The sequence below is a fragment of the Mobula hypostoma genome, chromosome 31 (genome assembly GCF_963921235.1).
Source record: "Mobula hypostoma chromosome 31, sMobHyp1.1, whole genome shotgun sequence".
NCBI classification, from domain to species: domain Eukaryota; kingdom Metazoa; phylum Chordata; class Chondrichthyes; order Myliobatiformes; family Myliobatidae; genus Mobula; species Mobula hypostoma.
Window position 1 is genome coordinate 1,782,718 of NC_086127.1, and position 24,758 is coordinate 1,807,475.

General features: G+C 42.0%; 1 protein-coding gene across 2 annotated transcripts in view; it reads left to right on the forward strand.

Moving 5' to 3' along the window:
- Window positions 1-6,875: 6,875 nt before the first annotated feature.
- The window catches only part of LOC134339971 (NACHT, LRR and PYD domains-containing protein 3-like), a 75,292-nt gene continuing 57,409 nt past the window's right edge, over window positions 6,876-24,758 (forward strand). For both annotated transcript variants that reach the window (XM_063036794.1, XM_063036795.1), the window contains exon 1: window positions 6,876-6,973. In XM_063036794.1, coding sequence (XP_062892864.1) covers window positions 6,946-6,973 — 28 coding nt within the window. In that variant the 5' untranslated portion in view covers window positions 6,876-6,945. The remainder of the gene's footprint in view (window positions 6,974-24,758) is intronic.

A 24,758-nucleotide genomic window follows, 5' to 3' on the forward strand; every position in this document is an offset into this window, starting at 1 on the left:
AACTGTACAGATTGAAAAGGAGGAGGTGCTTGCTATCTTGAGGAAAATTAAAGTGGATAAATTCCCAGGACCTGACCAGGTGTTCCCTCGGACCTTGAAGGAGACTAGTGTTGAAACTGAAGGGGACCTGGAAGAAATATTCAAAATGTCGGTGTCTACGGGTGAGGTGCTGGAGGATTGGAGAGTGGCTCATGTTGTTCCGTTGTTTAAAAGAGGATCGAAAAGTAATCCGGGAAAATATAGACCGGTAAATTTGAAGTCGGTACTGGGTAAGTTATTGGAGGGAGTACTAAGAGACAGAATCTACAAGAATTTGGAGAGACAGGGACTTTTTAGGGAGAATCAACATGACTTTGTGCGTGGAAGGTCATGTTTCACCAATCTATTGGAGTTTATCGAGGAGGTTACCAAGAAAGTGGATGAAGGGAAGGCAGTGGATGTTGTCCACATGGACTTCAGTAAGGCCTTTGACAAGGTCCCGCATGGGAGGTTAGTTAGGAAAATTCAGTCGCTAGGTATACATGGAGAGGTGCTAAATTGGATTAGACATTGGCTCCATGAAAGAAGCCAAAGAGTGGTAGTAGAGAATTGCTTCTCCGAGTGGAGGCCTGTGACTAGTGGTGTGCCACAGAGATCAGTGCTGGGTCCATTGTTATTTGTCATCTATATCAATGATCTGGATGATAATGTGGTAAATTGGATCAGCAAATTTGCTGATAATACAAAGATTGGATGTGTAATAGACAGTGAGGAAGGTTTTCAGAACCTGCAGAGGGACTTGGACCTGCTGGAAAAATGGGCTGAAAAATGGCAGATTGAGTTTAATACAGACAAGTGTGTGGTATTGCACTTTGGAAGACAAACCAACGTAGAAAATACAGGGTAAATGGTAAGGCACTGAGGAGTTCAGTAGAACAGAGGGATCTGGGAATACAGATACAAAATTCCCTAAAAGTGGCGTCACAGGTAGGTAGGGTCGTAAAGAGAGCTTTTAGTACATTGACCTTTATTAATCCAAGTATTGAGTATAAGAGCTGGAATGTTATGATGAAGCTGTATAAGGCATTGGTGAGGCCGAATCTGGAGTATTGTGTTCAGTTTTGGTCACCAAATTACAGGAAGGATATAAATAAGGTTCAAAGAGTGCAGAGAAGGTTTACAAGGATGTTGCCGGGACTTGAGAAACTCAGTTACAGAGAAAGGTTGAATAGGTTAGGACTTTATTCCCTGGAGCGTAGAAGAATGAGGGGTTATTTGATAGAGGTATATAAAATTATGATGAGTATAGATAGAGTGAATGCAAGCACCTTTTTCCATTGAGTTAAGGGGAGCAAAAAAACAGAGGACATGGGTTAAGAGTGAGGGGGGAGAAGTTTAAAGGGAACATTGGGGGGGGGCTTCTTCAGACAGAGAGTGGTGGGAGTATGGAATGAGCTGCCAGACGGGGTGGCAAATGTGGGTTCTTTTTTTTAACATCTAAGAATACATTGGACAGATACATGGTTGGGAGGTCTATCGAGGAATACGGTCCGTGTGCAGGTCAGTGGGACTAGGCAGAAAATGGATCGGCACAGCCAAGAAGGGCCAAAAGGCCTTTGCCTGTGCTGCAGTTTTTTCTATGGTTTCTATGGTTTCTATGATAGTCCGGTTAATTATAGATAGTGAGGCTTACGTCTGTGGTGGGAAAGCTGTTGGAAAAGATTATTAGCGATAGAATTTATTGGCATTTGGAGAATCATGGTCTGATCAGAGTCAGTCAGCATGGCTCGGTGAAGGGCAGATCGTGTCTAACAAGTCTGATAGAGTTCTTTGAGGAGGTGACCAGGCATATGGATGAGGGTAGTGCAATGGATGTGATCTACATGGATTTAAGAAAGGCATTTGTTAAGGTTCCACACGTTAGGCTTATTCATAAAGTCAGAAGGCATGCGATCCAGGGAAGTTTGTCCAGGTGGATTCAGAATTGGCTTGTCTGCAGAAAGCAGAGGGTCGTGGTAGAGGGAGTACATTCAGAGTGGAGGGCTGTGACTAGTGGTGTCCCACAAGGACTTGTTCTGGGACCTCTACTTCTCGTGATTTTTTTAACGACCTGGATGTGGGGGTAGAAGGGCAGGTTGTCAATTTTGCAGACGACACAAATTCGTGGTGTTGTGGATAGTGTAGTGGATTGTGGAAGACTGCAGAGAGCCATTGATAGGATGCAGAAGTGGGCTAAGGAGTGGCAGATAGAAGTCAACCCGGAGAATGTGAGGTGGTACACTTTGGAAGGACAAACTTCAAGGCAGAGTACAAAGTAAATGGCAGAATACTTGGTAAAGTGGAGGAAGAGAGGCATCTGGGGGTACATGTCCACAGCTCCCTGAACGTTGCCTCACAGTAGATAGGGATAGAGCTTAAGAGTCGCGATGTAATGATGCAGCTCTATAAAACTCTTGTTAGGCCACAGTAGGAGTACTGTGACCAGTTCTGGTCGCCGCACTATAGGAAGAATGTGGAAGCACTGGATAGGGTACAAAGGAGATTTGCCAGGATGATGCCTGGTTTAGAGTATGCATTATGATCAGAGATTAAGGGAGCTAGGGCTTTACTCTTTGCAGAGACGGAGGATGTGAGGAGACAAGATAGAGGTATTCAATATATTAAGATAAATAGATAGAGTGGACAGCCAGCACTTCTTCCCTAGGTCATTACTGCTCAATACAAGAGGAGATGGCTTTAAGTTAAGTGGTCGGAAGTTTAAGGGGGGTATTATAGGAAGATCTTTTACTCAGAGTGTAGTTGGTACGTGGAATGCACTGCCTGCGTCAGTGGCGGAGGCAGATACACTAGTGAAATTTAAAAGACTACTAGACAGGAATATGGAGGGATTTAAGGTGGGTTTTTTTGGGAAGGCAGGGTTTGAAGGTCGGCACAATATTGAGGGCCGAAGAGCCTGTACTATTTTTTACTATTCTATGTTCTATGTTATTTAATTTTCTTTATATATTCCCTTACAGTAATTCAGTTTCCTTTTTCTCACAATTATGCTGTATTGCTTTGCATTGCTACCGAAAGTCAACATATGTCAAAATATTTGCGTGAAGTTAAACGTTGTTCTGATTCTGAGCTTCTGTCTAGTTCTTACCACTTTGGTGGATGAACGGCCTGGTATTAACGTAACATTGCAGCTGACCTGAATTCATCTCACTCTGTCAGCTCTTTGAAACTCTGATGGAGCTACTCTGCATCTCTCTTTCAAGCTCACCATCTCCCTTAACTTACGGTCGATCACAACATTTGATATATTATGTTTAAGTTGCTCATGCAGATCATGAGTGTGTATCATGAATACCTGAATTGTAAACACTGATCCCAGTGGCACCTCTGAACTTACTGCAAGATCGATGGACACACCAACATTGGTTTTGGCCAAAGATTTCATAATTTATAGATACATATTAACACCTTACCAGCGGAATTACGTTCCTTATTTTTGCATGTTTGTACCTTTAAAGGGAATTTATGTTTTTTTTTAATCTAATAGTTGAAATAAACGGTATTATCTAACTGTACTCATTGTATAGGATTCCACAGATACTTCCGATAGATTGGTCATGAGTGATTTCATTTCCACAAGTCTGCACTGATATTGTCGTATTATATCACTGTCATCTATATGAGTTGTTGCTTCACATTTGCAAAAATTTCAGTATTGTCCTATCACCAGGACAAGGACGTTGCCTGGATTATTGAGCGTACCTAATGAGAACAGCTTGAGTGTACTTGGTCTTCTCTTCTTGGAGCGAGGGAGAATGTGAGGTGACCTGATAGAGGTGTACAAGATGATGAGAGGCATTGATCGTGTGGATAGCCAGAGGCTTTTTACTAGGGCTGAAATGGCTAACGGGAGGGGGCATAAGTTTGAGATGCTTCGAAACAGCTACGGAGGGGATGTCAGGGGTAAGTGTTTCACGCAGAGAGTGGTGGGTGCGTGGAATGCACTGCCGGTGGCGGCGGTGGAAGCGGTGGAAGAGGGTCTTTTAAGGGCTTCTTAGATACGTACATGGAGCTTAGGAAGATAGAGGGCTATGCGCTAGGGAAATTCTTGCAGACTCTAGAAAAGGTTGTATGGTCGGCACAAGATTGTCGGTCGAATATGAAATGTGCTGAATATTTCTGTGGTCTACGACGTTCCTTTTTTTTCCATTTTAAAATACTGTAGGGCTGATTCTGTATGTGACCATAAGACCCTATCATTATAGCATGACAGCCTGTTCGAACTCCAGGTCAATTTTACTTCCAAACAACAAGCTGGAGTTGGATCCTGGGTGTTCCACTTATCCGGACCAGAATGTTTTCAAGGCCTTGCAGAAGTCTGCGCAGACAATAGCTGCAGTCTTATTCTCAGTCACAAGATTCATCCACACTTCAAAAAATATCTAATAAATGATCTGTAATTTACCGCAAGCATCATCACACTAACGATCATTATTTGTTCCCTGTCTTTCGAAATGCAAATGATTTATGTTCATAACTATCCTTCCGATCGCTCTTCCAACAGCCTGGTGTCCAGCAGATCCCCAACGCAGCCCTGACGCTTCTCAATTATGGGTAAACCTTGCTTGCAAAATGTTGGCATCAATGGCCTAGAATTCTATTTGATTGGTTTGCAAAACATCAGAATCAGAATCAGGCTTAATATCACCGACATATGTCGTAAATGGATGTTTTCTGCAGCAGCAGTACAATGCAAAACATAATAATAGGGAATAAAACGCTGCGAATTACAGCAACTATGTGGATTAAATAGTACAGTTATACAAAGGAAAGTTACGTCGCATCCGGAATTTCTCCAGTTAGCGGACAATTTCCCCCCACGCCTCTCTGCGTAGTGAAGAATCGCGAAAAAGGCAAGTTACAGAAGTAGTTTGCTATTGCATTCTGTTGGGTGAGTTTCCAAAGAGATCACCATCTCGTAATCCCAGCACGGTTGGAAATCCTGCAGGGGAGCCCCCTGGCAAGATTCAAACCCCGGGACCTTTCCTCCCGAAGTCCGAAGCTGATGCCAAAGTCAGCAAAAAGAGAAAATAACAAAGTAGTGAGTTAGTATTCATGGATTCAATGTCCATTCGGAAATCGGATGGCAGAGGGGAAGAAGCTGCTCGTAAATCGTTGAGCAGTGCCCTCAAGGTGCAATGAGGAGAGAGCGTGTCTTGGATGGTGGAGATCCTTAATGATGGATGCCGACTGTTTGGGCCATCGCCCCTTGAAGATGTCCTGGATACGGCGGATGCTAGTGCTCATGATGGAGCTGAGTCGGTTTACAAAACCTCTGCTGCTTCCTTCGATCCCATTGTAGTCGCAATTACAACCCCCGCCCTGCATTCCAGACCGTGATGCAGCCAGTTAGTATTTTCTCCACGGCACATCTGTAGTTATTTTCCTGTGGTCTTGGAGATATACCAAATATCATAGGATTATTTATAATTTATACTTCGCAAACTACGTATTCTTTGCCCAGCTGAGAATATCCTTTCACATTGTTACCGCGTTTTCTAACTGGCAGAAACCATCAGGGAAGTTTGAATTTACGTGAAAAACACTTTTTTTAATAAGCACTAAGGCCTTGAAAGTCTTTGTATATGTTTCCACTTGTCTAAAAATGTTCTTCTCATTGATATGGATTAAAATGCATGCAATATTCTTCTGTTCATTTTATAAGCATCACATCCTGTCTTATAAAACTCTTTGTGTTTGTGAGACCAAACGATTTATTACTGTCGGTGAAATTAAAACAATTACATTTATCCAGGACCCTTTCTCCCATGGTTCACTCTCCTCTGCTATAAGCCCTTTACATTTAGTTAACATTTCCCAACTTCCCAGAACAACACACTCCACCCGGTTTAATCCATCATTGTTCACCTCCTTTTCCTGGATTCTTTCCCCTTCCTTTCCACTCTTGAAAATTCGATAGTTTATGCTTCTCCACATATGCTGCCTAACCTGCTGAGTTCCACCATCATTTTGTGTATGTTGCTGTAGTTTTGCATCATCTCTTGTGCTTGCAAATTTCAGAAATTTTACTTCGATCGGAAATCCGGATGTTCTGCTTTACTGTTCAAACACAGCACATTTGCATGCGGATTAGATTCAGCATTGAGGCATTTAGAAATGATGAACCTACCCCCCCGCACCTCAATTGCAGAACTCATTTTTGAAAGCACTACAATGATTCAGTGTTCTTGGAGCACTGGCTAGTTAATTTAAAAAAAAAACATAACTCTTTATGATATGCCAACAATGTTTGAACTTTGAGTCTAAAGCTCCAGTTTCACTTTCTGGAGCAGGAGAGGGGGAAGGAGTGTTAAGGTATCGTAGTAAATGTTTCCTGGACGATTGCATAATAGTCGATATGCGAACATTTATTCAAACATGATCTTGCCAAGTCACAGTAGTTCTCTGTAGTTGAAAGTTAAATGTGAAGACTATTATTTCAGCCTAATGTCCGGCTGTTTGCTTTTCTTTATTCTAACAGTGCGTAGACTCTGTTTTATTAAGTCAATGTTGGCCAATTGCAGAGATTTGGGGAATTTACCATGACGGCTATTTTGCAGAAAAACACTTAACACGTTCAATTTACCATGGAACACTCCCGAGTTAATGTTTAAAGACTTAGCTAACATTGTGCCGAGTGTGGTGATAAATTTCTGAACTTTGAGTCCGAACATAAAGTTTCAATTATTACAAAGATAATCTTTTACTGACAACTTCACTGACTATTGCTTGGGCGACAGCTGAGAGTTAAAGGGCAAAAGATTAGGGATAACATGAGGGGGAATATCTTTACTCAGAAAGTGGTAGCAGTGTGGAACGAGCTTCCAGCAGAAGTGGTTGGGGCGGGTTCGATGCTGCCGTTTAAAGTTAAATTGGATAGATATATGGACAGGAAAGGAATGGAGGGTTATGGCTGAGTGCGGGTCGGTGGGACCAGGTGAGAGTAAGAGTTCGGCACGGACCACAAGGGCCGAGATGGCCTGTTTCCGTGCTGTAATTGTTATATGGTTATATGGTTAAATGGTTATATGATTATATGGTTAATGAACATTGTTCTTTCACTCGGCTTTTTAATTACCAATTATCAGTTCGCGGACTGCAGCTTTGGTGATCAAAATATTGGTTCTTTGCTCATTCGCTGTGAATACACATGAGAGATGGCGTAGAAGAATCGAGGGGGTGGCCTAACTTGATAGAAGTATACAGAACCATGCAAGTTATTGCAAGCAGTCGTTTTCCGCTGATTCTTTTTGTGAGATTAATACTAGATGGTTTAACAGTGAAGGGGAGACTTTGGGGGAGCTTCTTCGCTCAGACGTGGTGCGTGTGTGGAACTACCTGCCGAAACGGTGGTCGCGGTGTAGATTTGCAACGTTTACGACATGCTTGGATAAATTATTGGACGGGAGTTGTGGGAGATGCTATGTCCCGGCTGCAGCTCCATGAGACTAGGCATAACAACATCTCGGCACAGACTAGACGGGCCGAAGGTCCAGTTTCCGTGGTGTAGTCTTTCATAAGTCTATAGCAGATGATACCTGGCAGATCACTCAGTTTTATAAAGATCATCAGTGAGTCCAAATGCCCTGACCCCTCTTGCTGCTCTGTTCAGCCGGAACTTGACACCGGTGGATTCATGGAACTTCAAGACTTCGAATTTCCGTGGCTTCCGAAAGAAAGAAGGACGATATTGCATTCGAAAGAAGATTTATTTGACTTTAATTATACTAAATGCTAGCACCAATATTAGATTTCATTATGTTTTCTGATCACTGTTTGATTTTGCATAGACTTTTGAAGGCGAGTTACTTAACCGAGTTACTGGAATGTTCCAATTGAAACAACATATAAGGAGTTGCGGAATTAGTTACACCAAGGTCACAATGCCCTGATGAAAGGAGTTTAATTTATGACAGCATGAAGCATATTATTAAAGCCTGTTTTATTGACTCGAAAAAGAGAAAGCGTGTACTTGGTAGAATCCTCCCTTCTATATTGACAAATAACAGTGGCATATCATTCTTAGGAAGGAAAAAAAAAAATTCCAAAATGGGGAAATTCCTGGTGCCACATTGTGTTTTCGGTGTTACTGCTTAATTTTATTCACATATACATTATGGGAGGACACGAAAGACCAAACGTGGGCAGAAGTAGGGAATGTTATTCAGAACGTAGAACAGAATACCACATATCCTCCACCTCAGGAATGCCACGAGGTGGAGGATAAATGCGTGGCTGAGGGATTGGAGCAGGGGGCAGGGATTCAAGTTTTTGGATCATTGGGACCTCTTTTGGCGCAGGTGTGACCTGTGCAAAAAGGGCGGTTACACTTGAATCACAGGGGGACCAATATCCTGGCGGGGAGATTTGCGAGGGCTACTGAGGTGACTTTAAACTAGAATGGTTGGGGGCGGGAATCACATTAAAGAGACGAGGAGAGAGGAGGTTAGTTCACAACAGGGGGATGGGAACAAGTGCAGAGAGACAGAGGGGTGTAAAGTGAGGGTGGAAGCAAAAAGTAGTAAGGTGAAAAGTAAAAGTGGCAGGCCGGCAAATCCAGGGCAAAAATCAAAAAGGGCCACTTTTCAACTTAACTGTATAAGGGCTAAGAGTGTTGTAAAAGCGAGCCAGAAGGCTTTGTGTGTCAATGCAAGGAGAATTCGTAACAAGGCGGATGAATTAAAAGTGCAGATTGTTATTAATAAATATGATATAGTTGGGAACACAGAGACATGGCTCAGGGTGACCAGGTATGGGAGCTCAACATTGAAGGATATTCAATATTCAGGAGGGATAGACATGAAAGAAAAGGAGGTGGGGTAGCATTGCTGGTTAGAGAGGAGATTAACGCAATAGAAAGGAAGAGCATTAGCCTGGTGGATGTGGAATCGATATGGGTAGAGCTGCATAACACTAAGGAGCAGAAATCGCAGGTGGGAGTTGTGTACAGGTCACTTAACAGTAGTAGTGAGGTTGGGGATGGTATCAAACAGGAAATTAGAAATGCGTGCAATAAAGGAACAGCAGTTATAGTGGGTGGCTTCAATCTACATATAGATTGGGTGAACCAAATTGGTAAGGGTGCTGAGGAAGAGGATTTCTTGGAATGTATGCGGGATGGTTTTTTGAACCAGCATGTCGAGGAACCAACTAGAGAGCAGGCTATTCTAGACTGGGTATTGAGCAATGAAGAATGGTTAATTAGCAATCTTGTCGTGAGAGCCCCCTTGGGTAAGGGTGACCATAATATGGTGGAATTCTTCATTAAGATGGAGAGTGACATAGTTAATTCAGAAACAAAAGCTCTGAACTTAAAGAAGGGTCACTTTGAAGGTATGAGACGTGAATTAGCAAAGATGGACTGCAAATTACACTTAAGGGGTTGACGGTGGATATGCATTTAAAGATCGCATGGATGAACTACAACAATTGTTCATCCCAGTTTGGCAAAAGAATAAATCAGGGAAGGTAGTGCACCCGTGGCTGACAAGGGAAATTAGGGATGGTATCAATTCCAAAGAAGAAGCATACAAATTAGCCAGAAAAAGCATCTCACCCGAGGACTGGGAGAAATTAAGAGTCCAGCAGAGGAGGACAAAGTGCTTAATTAGGAAAGGGAAAGAAAAATCATGAGAGAAAACTGGCAGGGAACATAAACACTGACTGTAAAAGCTTTTATAGATATTTGAAAAGAAAACGATTGGTTAAGACTAATGTAGGTCCCCTACAGACAGAAAAAGGTGAATTGATTATGGGGAGCAAGAACATGGCAAAGCAATTGAATAACTACTTTGGTTCTGTCTTCACTAAGGAGGACATAAATAATCTTTCGGAAATAGTAGGGGACCGAGGGTCCAGTGAGATGGAGGAATTGAGGGAAATACATGTTAGTAGGGAAGTGGTGTTAGGTAAATTGAAGGGATTAAAGGCAGATAAATCCTCAGGGCCAAATGGTCTGCATCCCAGAGTGCTTAAGGAAATAGCCCAAGAAATGGTGGATGCATTAGTGATAATTTATCAAAATTCTTTAGGTTCTGGACTAGTTCCTGAGGATTGGAGGGTGGCTAATGTAACCCAACTTTTTAAAAAAGGAGGGAGAGAGAAACTTGGGAATTATAGACCGGTTAGCCTGACATCGGTGGTGGGGAAAATGATAGAGTCAGTTATCAAAGATGTGATAACAGCACATTTGGAAAACGGTGAAATCATCGGACAAAGTCAGGATGGATTTGTGAAAGGAAAATCATGTCTGACGAATCTCATAGTATTTTTTGAGGATGTAACTAGTAGAGTGGATAGGGGAGAGCCAGTGGATATGGTATACTTGGATTTTCAAAAGGCTTTTGTCAAGGTCCCACACGGGAAATTAGTGTGCAAACTTAAAGCACACGGTGTTGGGGGTGAGGTATTGATGTGGATAGAGAATTGGTTGGCAGACAGGAAGCAAAGAGTGGGAATAAACGGGACCTTTTCAGAATGGCAGGCAGAGACTAGTGGCGTACCGCAAGGCTCAGTGCTGGGATCCCAGTTGCTTACAATATATTAATGACTTAGATGAGGGAATTAAATGCAGCATCTCCAAGTTTGCGGATGACACGAAGCTGGGCGGCAGTGTTAGCTGTGAGGAGGATGCTAAGAGGATGCAAGGTGACTTGGATAGATTAGGTGAGTGGGCAAATTCATGGCAGATGCAATTTAATGTGGATAAATGCGAGGTTATCCACTTTGGTGGCAAAAACAGGAAAATAGATTATTATTTGAATGGTGGCCGATTAGGAAAAGGGGAGGTGCAACGAGTCCTGGGTGTGATTATACACCAGTCGTTGAAAGTGGGAATGCAGCTACAGCAGGCGTTGAAAAGGGCGAATGGTATGCTGGCATTCTTAGCAAGAGGATTCGAGTACAGGAGTAGGGAGGTTCTACTACAGATGTACAAGACCTTGGTGAGACCACACCTGGAGTATTGCGTAGAGTTTTGGTCCCCTAATCTGAGGAAAGACATCCTTGGCATAGAGGGAGTAGAAAGAATGTTCACCAGATTGATGCCTGGGATGGCAGGACTTTCATATAATGAAAGACTGCGTCGACAAGGCTTATACTCGTTGGAATTTAGAAGATTGAGGGGGGATCTTATTGAAACGAATAAAATCCTAAAGGGATTGGACAGGCTAGATGCAGGAAGATTGTTCCCGACAATGGGGAAGTCCAGAACGAAGGGTCACAGTTTGATGATAAAGGAGAAGCCTTTTAGGACCGAGATTAGGTAAAGCTTCTTCACACAGAGAGTGGTGAATCTGTGGAATTCTCTGCCACAGGAAACAGTTGAGGCCAGTTCATTGGCTACATTTGAGAGGGAGTTAGATATGGCCCTTGTGGCTAAAGGATCAGGGGATATGGAAGGAAGGCTGGTACAGGGTTCTGAGTTGGATGATCAGCCATGATCATAGTGAATGGCGATGCTGGCTCGAAGGGCCGAATGTCCTACTCCTGCACCTATTTTCTATGTTTCTATATAAGAGTCGGCCCGTCGATCTAATTAAGGACATTTTTTTTAAGCTAATCCCTTCTACCTGCGGATGGTCCTATCATTAATTCTCTGCATATTTGTGTATCTGTCTCAGTGCCCCTTAAACACTTCCAATGTGTGTTTCTTCAACACCACATCTGCCAGTGCATTGCGGGCACTTCCGATACTTAGTTTGCACATCACCTCTCCCACACAAAGAAATGTTGAACAACTTGTATTAAATATTTCGGTAACACTATTATATAAATATCAGTGTGCAGAAAAAAAGAGGCTTTGCCAGCTGTCTGACAAATCGCACATTAACAATTATTTTATGCAGTGACAACAAGTTATATGTGTCACCTTCAGTACTGCAGGAAGAAAGGTCAGGAATGCTTTCAATTATATTTTCTGCAGAAAACCTTTTAAGTAAAATTTTATATTACATCCCACTTAACGATGCTTAAAACAAATGTAATACAGGGAATAGTCCGCAGTTCATGGTTTAAGTATTTGCTGCATAATTTTAACCCCCAAAATGTAAACTAAATCAAGTATGGTTGCCGTGTCTATTGGCATCTGTGGTCCCGAAAGACCTGAAAACATAGGAGCAGAATTAGCCATTTGCTCTTTCGGACCTGTTCCATACTTCATGAAGGCTGATAATTCTTTCTCTCAATCCCAGTCTGCTGCCTTCTCCCCTTATCCCTTCATGCGCTGACCAATGAAGAACCTATCATCTTCCGCCTTAAATATACGTACAGAACTGGTCTTCACAGCTCCCCGTAGCAATGAATTCCACAATTTCACCCTTTTCTGGCTAAAGACAATTCCTGTAAAAGAACGCCCCGCCATTTTGACACTATATCCTTTGGTATTTGACTCTCCTACCACTGGAAACACCATTGGAAATATTCTCTCCACATTCATTGTATCAAACTTTTCACTGTCGGATAATTTTGAATGAGGTCAACACTCATTCTTTGGAATTCCATGAGAACAGGCACGAAGTCGTCAAAGGCTCCAATTATGACGACAAACCGTTGAATGTTGGAACCATCCCCTGAACATCCTGCGAATCCTACCCAACCTCAACACATCCTTCCTAAGATAAGAGCCTCATAACTGCTCACTATTCTCCGTGCGAGCAGTCTATTTTGCGTTCTGCCTGTTTGAGTTTGTGCTGATATAATGGGCTTAGTTGTTCATTTCAGGAATGTGTTGACAGCCAATCAGGATAGTTGACATGGGAGTAGATTCCACAGTACGCTGGGACGAGACGTTTTATGTGAGGGCCAATGACGTCAGTTGAGATGTTTTGGCGGGAGCTGGGACAAGACGCGGGGGTGGGGGAGATGGCAGAAGATGCCGACCCTGTTGCACAAGGTGCTTTGTGCAGGTGAATGTCCTCAAGGAGGAAGGGGCAATACACTCGTGGGAAAGCCCATTTGTCCGAGATGGATTTCGAGCGGCATTCGAAAGGTTGTGTGTGCTTTCACGCTGACCGAGGGTGTGTTACAGACCACTGCAAGATGAGCTCCAACGTACGTTCACATTTGTCTTTTTAAGTATAATGAGCCTTATTTTTGTTTTCCTTTTTTTTTTCTTTCATGACTGTGATTAAGTTTACGTTCAACAACCAGCATCCTTTAGAATTGTCTACAGTGTACGTTCTGTTACTTCTTGGCGACCGGCGATTGCATTGGTGCAGTAAATCTAACAGCATTCACACACCCCGGGGTTCGGTTTTGCGAGACATCCCAATTTGGTCGAGTTGGAGCAATGGACGCAACTTGTAAAGGCAGTTTCTTCGCCACGGAGGTCACTCCCTGTACGAGAAGGCCAAACGAGCCCATTGTCCAGAGACGCCCAATAACATGGGGTTTCACTAAGCTGACCTCTTAACAGAAAGGTGGGAAGATCAATTCTCACAGAAGAAAGGTCATGCTGACGATTCATAAACAGTTGTGGAAAGTCCAAAAGCTAAAAAGCCCTGTCCCTTAGCGTCCTTCAACTGATGCAAGTCTCAATGAAATCTAATCTCCTGGCTTCTGCTTGCCGACACGCATGGACTTTCAATTCTTTCTAAAAATAGAACATTCGCAGCTAAAGGCCAAAAAAAAATTCCTCCCTCCTTGTTTGCCATGTCCTTCGTATGCATTATTTTCTTTTAATCACCAAAGCCCAACTGAGGTTAATGAACAGCTATCATGCCTGCGTTCTCACGATTTTCAAACGGAATCAAAATCTGAAGGCTTCTAATCAACCTCCCTTAGGTGACCTTGTCAAACGCCTTGCCAATGTCCATTCCCTTGCTTTCATCAACGCTATAGGTAATTTCATAGAAAAAAAAATCCATAGGATCGGTTAGACATAACCTATCACACACAAACCTATGCTGACTATCCCTCATCAGTCTAAGTCAAATCCATAAGCTCTTATAACTCGTCCCGAAGGATATGTTCAAATAACATTCCCAGCACCGATTTCAGGCTCACTCGACTATAATCTCCAAATTTATTTTTCGAGCCTTTTTCAAATAGCACAACAATAGGTATCCTCCAGTCCTCCGGTACCCGACCTGTCGCTCAGGATGAATTAAATGTCTTTCTCAGGTCAACCAAAATTTCTGCACGGTGTCAGACCATGTCACTTCCTAGGGATCTATCCACCATAACTGGCCTCAAGGCAGCAGATAGATCATGGTCTGTAATCTGTATATTGCCCATGAAGTCGATTTTGCTTTGCCTAATTTTTATTGCCCCTGCTTCTGTCTCTTGAGTAAATACAGGTGTAAATAAATCCTTTCAAGATCCCCCCCAACTCGTGAGAGAGAGAGAGAGAGAGAGAGAGAGAGAGAGAGAGAGAGAGAGAGAGAGAGAGAGAGAGAGAGAGAGAGACAGAGAGAGATCAAAGGCATGTCTTTCAGGTCGCAGAAAGAGAATGCGATAAATCATCACTTGCCGGAGAAGCATAGTTTCAACTGTATCTATAGTTCATCATCTCCAGAAGAATCCAATTCAGCTTGAAAATAATAATAATAATAATAATAAAGATATAAAATAGGCTGTTTCAGGACAATCTGGAAAAAAAAAATGCCCGGGTCTACAAGACCAAGCTTTTGGAAAGATTCTCGTTGGATAAGTCACCGGGACTGGACGAGATGTACCCAAGGCTATTGTTGGAGGCAAGGGAGGAAAATTGCTGAGCCTCTGTCAATGATCTTTGCATCATAAATCAGGACGGGAGAGGTTCCAGAGGATTTGAGGTTTTCAGATGTTGTTCCCCTATTCCAGAAAAGGAGACGAGATAGCCTAGATAATTATGGACCAGTGAATCTTCATTCAGTAGTTGGTAAGTTGATGGAAACAATACTGAGAGGCAGGATTTATGAACATTTGGAGAGGCATAACATGATTAGGAATAGTCAGAATAGTGTGAAAGGCATGTCGTGCCTTACGAGCCTAATTGAATTTTTCGAGGATATGTCTAAACACATTGATGAGGGTAGAACAGTAGATGTAGTGAATATTAATATCAGCAAGGCATTTGATAAGGTACCCATGCAAGGCTTAATCAGAATGTAAAGAGGCATGGGATACAATGGAACATTGCTTTGTGGATCAAGAACTGGCTTGCCCACGGAAGGCAAAGAGTGGTTGTAGACGGATCATATTTTCTATGGAGGTCGGTGACCAGAGATGTGCCTCAGTGATCTCCGACCTCTCCTCTTCGTAATTTTTATAAATGACCTGAATGAGGCAGTGGAGCGATGGGTTAGTAACTTTGCTGATGACAAAAAGGTTGTGGATGTTGTGGATCGTGTGGAAGGCTGTCAGACGTTATGGCGGGACATCGATAGGCTTCAAAACTAGGCTGAGATGTGGCAGATGGAGTCCAACCAAGATAACTGTGAGGTTGTTCATTTTGGGAGGTGAAATTTGATAGTAGAACACAGCATTAATTGTAAGTCTCTTGGCAGTGTGGCTGATCAGGGGGATCTTGAGGTCCGAGTCCATAGGACACTCAAAGCTGCTGCGCAGGTTGACTGTGTGGTTTAGACGGCATACGGTGCATTAGCTTTCATCAACCGTGGGATTGAGTTTAAGAGAAGAAAGGTAATGTTACAGCTATATAGAACCCTGTTCACACCCCACTTGGAATATTGTGCTCAGTTCTGGTCACCTCACTACTGGAAGGATGTGGAATCTATAGAAAGGGTGCAGGGGAGATATGCAAGCATAATGTACAAGATGTAAAAGCCAGGACAAACAGGTTCCGTGACAGCTTCTTACAGCAGGCCATCAGACTGATTAACTCACGCTTTGAGTATATTTCTATGATACACTGACTGTTCTATTGATTTTAAATTATTATAAATTACTGTGACTGCACATTGCCCATTTAGACATGAAGATTTTTACTCTTCATGTATGTGAAGGAACTAAGAAATAAAGTCAAAACAATTCAACTTTCTATAGCTTCTATTAGTAGGAAACTCCGATAGCTGGAGACCTGCTCAGGAAGAATAATAGTTTAAAGTCTTACTTTGGTCAGAACCAAGTAAAAATAATTAGACTTAATATTCCTGTCTTTGAAATTTAGTTTTACAATGTTTCCATTACGTACTTGTCGAAATGGCTGATACCTTAACAAATAGAATCGGGTTATTCGCTATCTGATACGTATTTGTTACCCTAGTATTTTTATCGATATCACTAAACTTCCCTCCGAATCATTACAATGACAGTATTACTTCCCAAATCACAATAAATTTCTGAAGTTTATCTACTACCCAATATTGATGCTCCAAAAAAAAAAAGCAAGCCAACATTAAGATTCTGCTTGGATTTTCAGCGCCCCTCGGTGGAAAGTTCGTATCACAATCGTAATATCACGATTAAAGCTGCACCAAAAGTTCACGCACGGAACAAAAGCTCACGCACAGTTTAAATGCCTTTTTAGCAGCAATGACGACAATGCACTCGGCCTTTTTGTATGGATCACATGAAAAGCCAATGAGTCCGATTACTGTCCATTCGATATTTTGGTTAATTATAAACATATGAACATTTTTTTTAAATTTTACCAGCGGAGAGCAACCGAGGACAGCGAGGGCCTAAACTAGATTGGGAAAAAGCGACATAAACAAGGGCGTTGCGATCACCCTGGGTGGATCGTCCAGCATCTGTAATAATGCATGTGCTGGCAGATGGCACTTGACTTTCTGCGGAAACTTACTGGGCATAATCGCCCAGCAGCTCCAAATCGGTATCGCTGATTTCATTAGGCCATCAAGAGTAGCTTGCTCTTTCAGAAAAGTTTGGCAATTTGCCAATCCTATAATTCCACAATTGCAGCACAAGTAAGATAATATTAGATTTACCTGCTGTTCAATGTTTGATTAGTAAACTGCTAACGACTGAAGTCAAAACCTCCGTATTTAACACCCTTCTGCCAGCTCGTCTTTTCCCTGTTAAATATCATATTGATAATACCAGACCAAGGTAGCCATATTCAAAGGAACTCTGATTGCTCCATACATTGTTTATTCAGTTTGTGGGACCTGATCTACTAATACGATTAATTGTGAATTAGGTGCATGCAGTGGTACGAGAAAACTTGCTAATCCTGTAGTAATTTTTTTTCTATAGGTATGAGCTGTACTGTGAGAAGATCTTCACGTAAGTACTAATACTAGATAAGGACAACCAAATTAAAAAGATAACACGAACAATATTGTATTTGTTCATTTATTTATTGAGAAAGTTATTCAATATTACATCTATTTGTTGGGAAAATAAGTATGTGAACTTTTACTAGAGTAACTTCTGTCACCCCCTTGTAGAGCAAATGCTTCAACCAGCTATTTCCAGTAACTCTTAATCAATCCTTTACATCGATTTGGAGGACTCTTAGGCCATTCGGCCTTACAAAAACTGCTTCAACTCTGGGAAGCTGCTGGACTTTCTTGCATGATCTGCTTGTACAGGTCCTTTCACGGCATTGGTATAGGACTATATTCATGAGTTTGACTTGTCCATTCCAGATCCCTTGTTTCCCCTTCTTTTTAAACCATTGTGTTGTTGATTAACTCTTCTCTTTCGGATTGTTGTATATTTGCATTATCCTATTCCTATTAAGCTTCTGATGATGGATTGCCACCCTGACACCCCCTGTAAAATATCTTGATACAATTTTGAATTCATAGATCCATCAACGATAGCAAACTGTCCAGGCACTGAGGCGGCAAAACAACCCAAACAATGATTCTCTTTCCACCATGCTTCACAGCTGCGATGAGGTTTTGGTGTTGATGTGCAGTGCCCAGCAAAAAAATATTATTGTTTTGTCTCATCTGTCCGCAGAATATTGTCCCGGAAGCGTCGTTTAACATCGCGCTAGTCTGTTGCAAACTTATCTGTAATGTTCCTACTTTTGGAGAGTAGCGGTTTGCCCCGTGATGTCCTTCCATGAACACCATTCGTGTTCAGTGTATTTTTCTGATAGTGTACAAATGAATCGAGTCTCTCGCAAATTCTAGATATCTCTTCAGGTTTTTCGCTGTTACCCTTGGGTTCCCTTTCACCTCATTAAGTATTCAACTTTGTGTTCTTGCTGTGATATTTGCAGGATGCCCGCTTTACAAAGCTTTCAGTACTGAGTTTCCTGCATTTTAGACAATTTTAGACAATTTGTCTTACTGTAGGCACTAAAATCTTGGAAATGCTGTTGCAGCCGTTTCCAGCTTCATGCCTCTCTACAATTCTTTAAAAGTCCTCTGAAAGTTGTTTTCATCGAAGTTTGCGTCACAGAAATAATATTTCATGAGAACAGTAGGCTCTGTCAGTAAACTGACTTTGTGTGTGTTTTTATAGGGCAGGGCACCGACACAATCCACACCTTCAATATCATCTCATTTAATGGAACAACAGACCCCGAAGAGCGTCTGTAGAATGCATTAACCCAGAGGTTCACATATATTTTCCAACAAATACTTGCAATACTTGATAAGTTTTGTCGATAAGTACAGTGTTGTGTCATTTATTTAATTAGGTTCTTTTTATCTAGATTAAGGACACGTGAAAATCTGATCATATTGCAGATCATATTTATGCAGGTTAGGAAAATGGACAAAGAAGTGCTGGGCTTTAGAAGTTTCAAGAAGGATAAGGAAGAATGCAAAAGATGTGGGGGGTGGCGGCGGTGGTACTGTTTATCAAGGATAGTATAAAGACTGCAGAAAAGGAGGAAGTCATGGAAGGATTGTCCACTGAGTCATTGTGGTTGGAAGTCAGAAACAGGAAGGGGGGAATACCTCTACTGGGTGTTTCTATAGACTCCCAATAGTAACAGAGACATCGAGGTGCAGATAGAGTAGCAGATTCTAGAACGGTTCAATAATAATAAGGTTCCATTCATGCGTGATTTTAATTTTCCTAATATTGAGGAGCATCTCCTTAGAGCAAAGGATTTAGTTGGGTTGGAGTTTGTTAAGTGTGTTCACGAGGGTTTCCTGACGCAATATGTAGGTAATCCAACTAGAGGAGAGTCTGTACTTGACCGTATATTGTGAAATGAACCTGGCCAGGTGTCAGATCTCTCGACGGGAGTTAATTTTGGAGCAAGTTATCACAAATCTACCTCCTTTACCATAGCGCTAGACTGGGATAAGTGCAGACAATTTGGGAAAACATTTAATTGGGGTAGGGAGAAACATGATGCTATTAGGCAGGAAATTGGGAACATAAATTTGGATCAATGGTCTCAGGGAACAAAAAGTTGGCACATATTGAGGAAACAATTGCATGGCGTTCTGCATATGTATGTTCAATTGCATTAGGGAAAGAATGGTAGGGTAAAAGAGCCATGGTGCGCGAACTTTGTAGAAAATCTAGTTAGGATGAAAAGAAAAGCCTATGAATGGTCTAAGAAACTAGCTACTGTTAGAGCTCTAGAAAATTCCAAGAGTGCCAGTAAGGAGCTCAAGAATGATGTTAGGAAAGCTAGAAGAAATCAAGAGAAGTCCATGGAAATCGCGATTAAGGAAAGCCACAAGGTATTTTCCAAGTATGTGAAGGTCAAAAGGGTACGCCGTGTCAGAATGCGACCAATCAGGAGCGAGAGTGGAAGCATGTGCCTGGGGCCGGAGGAGGTAGCGAGGGGTGCTTAATGAATACTTTAATTTCGTTATTCACCAGTGAAAAGGACTTTGGCGTTTGTGGGGATGGCTTACAATGGGCAGTAAGCCTGAATGCATGTACACAAAGAAGGAGGATATGATGGAACTTTTGAAAGCATTTGTCCAAAAAAGATAGTAGATATAACCCAGGAAATTATAGACCCATCAGTTTTACTTCAGTGGTGGGCAAGCTGTTGGAGAAGATCCTGAGGTGCAGGAGATTGGGGATAGTTAGCATGATTTTGTAAGGAGCAGGCCATGCCTTACGATTCTGATTGAATTACTTGAGGTGTGGCAAACAAATTGATGCAGGTAGATCAGTGGATGTAGTGCATATGGATTTCAGTAAGGCATTTGATAAGGATCCCATGCGAAGCTCATTCAGAAGGTAATGAGGCATAGGATCCAATGAGATTATACTTTGTGGATCCAGAATTGTTCCCCACCCCACCCCCGCAAAAAACTCAAAGGATGGTTGTGGGTGGTTCGTATTCTGCATGGAGGACCGTTACCAGAAGCGCTAGTAATGTGCTATAGGTTTTTATGTTTTGTGAAATATAGTGTAGGGACGTGTCAGGTGATGCACTTTAGTCCGAGATATTAACGCGAGGAGGATTTTTTTTTTAATTCGTTTTCCCAAACTTACCTTTATGCCACGACCTACTCATTCATCATGGCTCATGGGTCTTTTCTTCTAAGACCCAATCTCATGTGTTCGCATCGCAAACTTTCATGTTCTGATCTATCAAAACTCTCTTAAGTACTGCCTTAAATATAGCCTGTGACTTGGCCTTCAAAGCGCCCGTGGCACTGGATTCCACAAATTCACTCTCTGGCTAAATAATTTCCTCCTCATCGAGGCTCTAGACAGACCTCCCTCTGTTCTGGGCGGCTGTGTATTCTGGTCCTAAACTCCCCTACCATAGAAATCGTGCTATCCACGTCCACTCTATCTGGGCCTCTCAACATTCAATTGGTTTCAATTAGATCCACTCACCCCCACCCGCTTCTTTTTTTTTTCTAAATTCCAGTGAGAACAGGCCCAGAGCTCTCAATCGCTCCTCATGTGGTGATAATTACTGCCATCTCGAAATGAGCGCAAACATTGAAATTGCCTTCCTCACCACTGAGTCAACCTGCAAATTAATGTTTACGATATTCTGAACGAAGATTCCAAAGTCACCTTGTCCCTCGCATGTTTGAATTCTCTCTCTATTTATAATTGCGATTCCCCAGCTGGGTTATACCATTGTCCCATTGATAATGATGTTGGTCATGCCATAAAAAGTTTGGGAACGCTGATTTAGAAGGTACACTATACCCTTTTGTCTTCGACCAAAGTACATAACCCTACACGTCCCGATAATTTACCCGACTATCTGACGCTTCTTCAACGCTTTCTGACCCTCCAGGTATCATGGCCACAGAGCCATAAATTCCTTCAACCAAATCATTTAGATATAACATAGGAGAATCAGTCCCAATAGATAGAAGGTCACTACTGACCGGCAGCCATCTAGAAAAAGTTTGTTCTTTATTCCATCTTTTTGTATCTTGCCAATCATCCAGTGCACTAAACAAGATGATATCTTTCTTGTAATACGTTGACGTGTTAACTTGTTGAACAGCCTCATGTTTAACAGTTTTTCAAAGGTCTTCTGGATATCCAGGTACACAACATCCACCGATTCTCTTTTGCGTACCGTTCTGGTGATTGTCTCAAGAATAAAATCCAATAGACTTATCAGTCAATATAACTCCGCAATCAGTTCACCGACATTTTTCAAGAGCCCTGTGCCGTAGACCAGCTGGTCCAGGGGGCTAACTACCTTCAGAACGTACTGTTTCCCAAGCACTAACTCTCTAATATTGGTAACTTCACTCACTTCTGCTCCCTGACCCTCGGAACATCTGGCATACTCATACGTTTAACAGTGACGACTGATGCAAAATATTCTTCAGTTCATCTACCATTATTTTTCTCCATTACTACCACTCCAACATCGTTTCCTACAAGAAGGATATTTACTTTCGCCATTCCTTTATTTGTCATGTTATTGACTAGCGTACTTTCGTATTCCATCTTTCTCCCTTTCTATACCTTTCAGTCATCTTCCTTTGGCTTTTGGCTTCCCAATCCTCTAATTTCTTTGAAATGTCTACTATATAGTGTGCTCTGTCTTTGTTTTATACGTTGGCTTCAAGTTCCTTCGTCAGCCAGGGTTGTTTCATTCTGTCTTTAGAATACTTCTTCTTTGAATGTATCTATCCTGTGCTTTTGGAATTGCTCACGGGAATTTCAGCCATTACTGCTCTGACGTGATCCCTGCTGGTATCACTTTACAAGCAAGTTTGACGAATTGTTTTCACATGCATCATTAACTGCCTTAAACTCCCCTCTAATACTGATACATCTGACTTTAGCTGCTCGCTTTCAAATTGCAGGGTAAATTCTGTCAGATTATGATCACCATACCCCTAAGGATACCTTTACATTAAGCTCAGAAGTCAATTCTCATTCTTTGCAAAACATCAAATCCAGAATAACTGATTCCCTTGTGGGTTTAGCCTCGTTCTTGTAGGCATTCCACAATTTCCGTCTCTTCGGATCCAGCACCGTTGATTTAGCCGATCTACCTGCACTCTGAATCCCCCATGACTATTGTCCCCCATTGTCCTTTTGACATACCTACGCTAACTCCTATTGTGGTTTGTAGCGCATATCTTTGATAGTGTCCGAAAGTCTGTAAATAACTACTATCAGGATCTCCCCCCCCCCCACCCCCTGCGGTTTCTAATCTCTACCTACAAGGATTATTCACCAGATGATATTATGTTACCTCTTTCTGAGGAAACTATACGTTTTTTCCAACAGAGCTACAACAAGCCCTCTACTTACATTCCTGTCATTTCAATGCAATGCGTATTCCTGCATGTGCAGCTTCCATGTGCAGCTTTAAGGTGCTTGGGAGTAGGTACAGAGGAGATGTCAGGAGTATGCTTTTTACGCAGAGTGTGGTGAGTGTGTGGAATGGGCTGCCGGCAACGGTGGTGGATGCGGATATGATAGAGTCTGTTAAGGGACTTTTGGATAGGTACATGGAACATAGAAAAATAGAGGGCTATGAGTGAGCCTAGTAATTTCTAAGGTAGGGACATAATCGGCACAACTATGTGGTCCGAGGGCCTGTATTGTGCTGTGCGTTTCCTATGTTTCTACGTTTTCTATGTTTCTATGTTTCCATGTTTCTATTAGTCAGTGCCAGAGAACCAATCATGGTGGATCCCTGCCTGTGAGGCGTCCTTTTCAACAGTGTCAGAAGCAGTATTATATTTATTGAGGGGAATGGCCACAGGGTGTACTCTGTACTGGCTTCCCATTTCGCTTCCTTCTCCAGGCTGTCACACAGTTGTCTACGTCCTGCCAAGTGGACGGTGAATACCAACCTGTAGTGTCTATCTATTGTTTACTCATCCTCCCATATGAGCCAAATATCATCGAGCAGCAGCTCCAGTTCCTATGCAGGCTATCTGAGGAGCTACAGCTCCGTGCAGAAGTGATTATCTGGGGAGCTCCAGTTCTCCCAGAGTTCCTACCTCTTACACAAGGAACATAACGCTGCCCCGGAGTCATTTTCACTACCCTCACTGTATCCTAACATATGAGGAATGAAGAATAAATTCATCCAGTAAATAGCACACAATATACCACAAGTTTCAATCAAACACACTATATTGAACAACAGTGGAGGACAACTTGCTATTAACTGCCTTACCTGTGGTATCATGTGTAATCTTTCTTAGCAGTAATTAATCTCATAAATCTGCCTGTGGTGCACTAAACTGTCATAAAAGTCTTCCTATCTTTCGGTTATCTACATTGAATTACGACCACTTGCGTCTGTTGTGGATTTATAGTGGGCTCTTGGACATTTAAAATGAGGATCAGCCAGAGAACTACCTGAGCTGGAAGCATAAGTGCCTAAATACTGATTAATTGTAAATATTATTTTCTTGTTATATGGTCCACCTTTAAATATAAGGTCTTTAGCATTCTGCATTAAGATGGCGGGCGAGGGAATTTTTTTCGATGATGAAGGGCGTGATTTACAGAAAATGAGATTATTACGGCACGAGTCACGTTAGTTCTGGTAGTTTGTGGAATACCATTCCATTTCCTGGCTGTGAAGAGGGGAGGACATTGATAGAGAATGTGAGCAAGTCCCTGCAATTGAGATCAGGATGCAAATGGCGAGAATATGAAACTATTCAAAAAGGGACACGGAAACTTTGAAAACAAGAGCCTAAAAGAACATAAGTGGTAGCATGGGAACTTGTAGCCCTTCGAGTATAGTACGATAGTCAATTATAACTTACTTATTATCCCTCTGCTGCGTTCTCCTCTTAAGGTCAGAAGCCCTTATTAACTAAGAACATTTCAAGCTCATTTTTAAAATATTTCCAATGACTTAATAGATCAGTTAGTCTGACCACAGTGGTTGGGAAGGTGTTGGAGTCGATTATTAAGAATGTAATCGCAGTTTATTTGTAGGCAGATAATAACATAGGTCCTGAACAAAACTATTCCGAGCAGTGTTGTGCCCCTTATCTTTGAAAGGATGTGCTAAAACTGAAGAGGATTTAAAGGATTTCAAAAACAATTTTAGGATTGCAACCTACCACCCGTTGAAAAGACGAGATAAGGTTGATGTGCAGAGGATGTCCTCTCTGGTGGGGGTATCCAGATCTAGAAAGAACAGCGTTAACATTCAGCCGCGACCTTTTAGAACAGAAGAAAGGACGTTTTATTTTTATTTTTATTTTTTTTACTTTTTAGCCAGCGAGTAATAAGTCTGTGGAATGCCCTGCCACTGCCTGCGGTGGAGCCCAAGTCTTTGGGTGTATTTAAGGTGGAAGTTAATAGTTTTCTGATCTGTCTGAGCATCAAAAGATTTGGTGGGAAAGCAGGTATATGGGACGAAATTTGACGGGTCTGGGCCTGTCTTCACTGGATTTCAGGAGAATGAAAGGCGA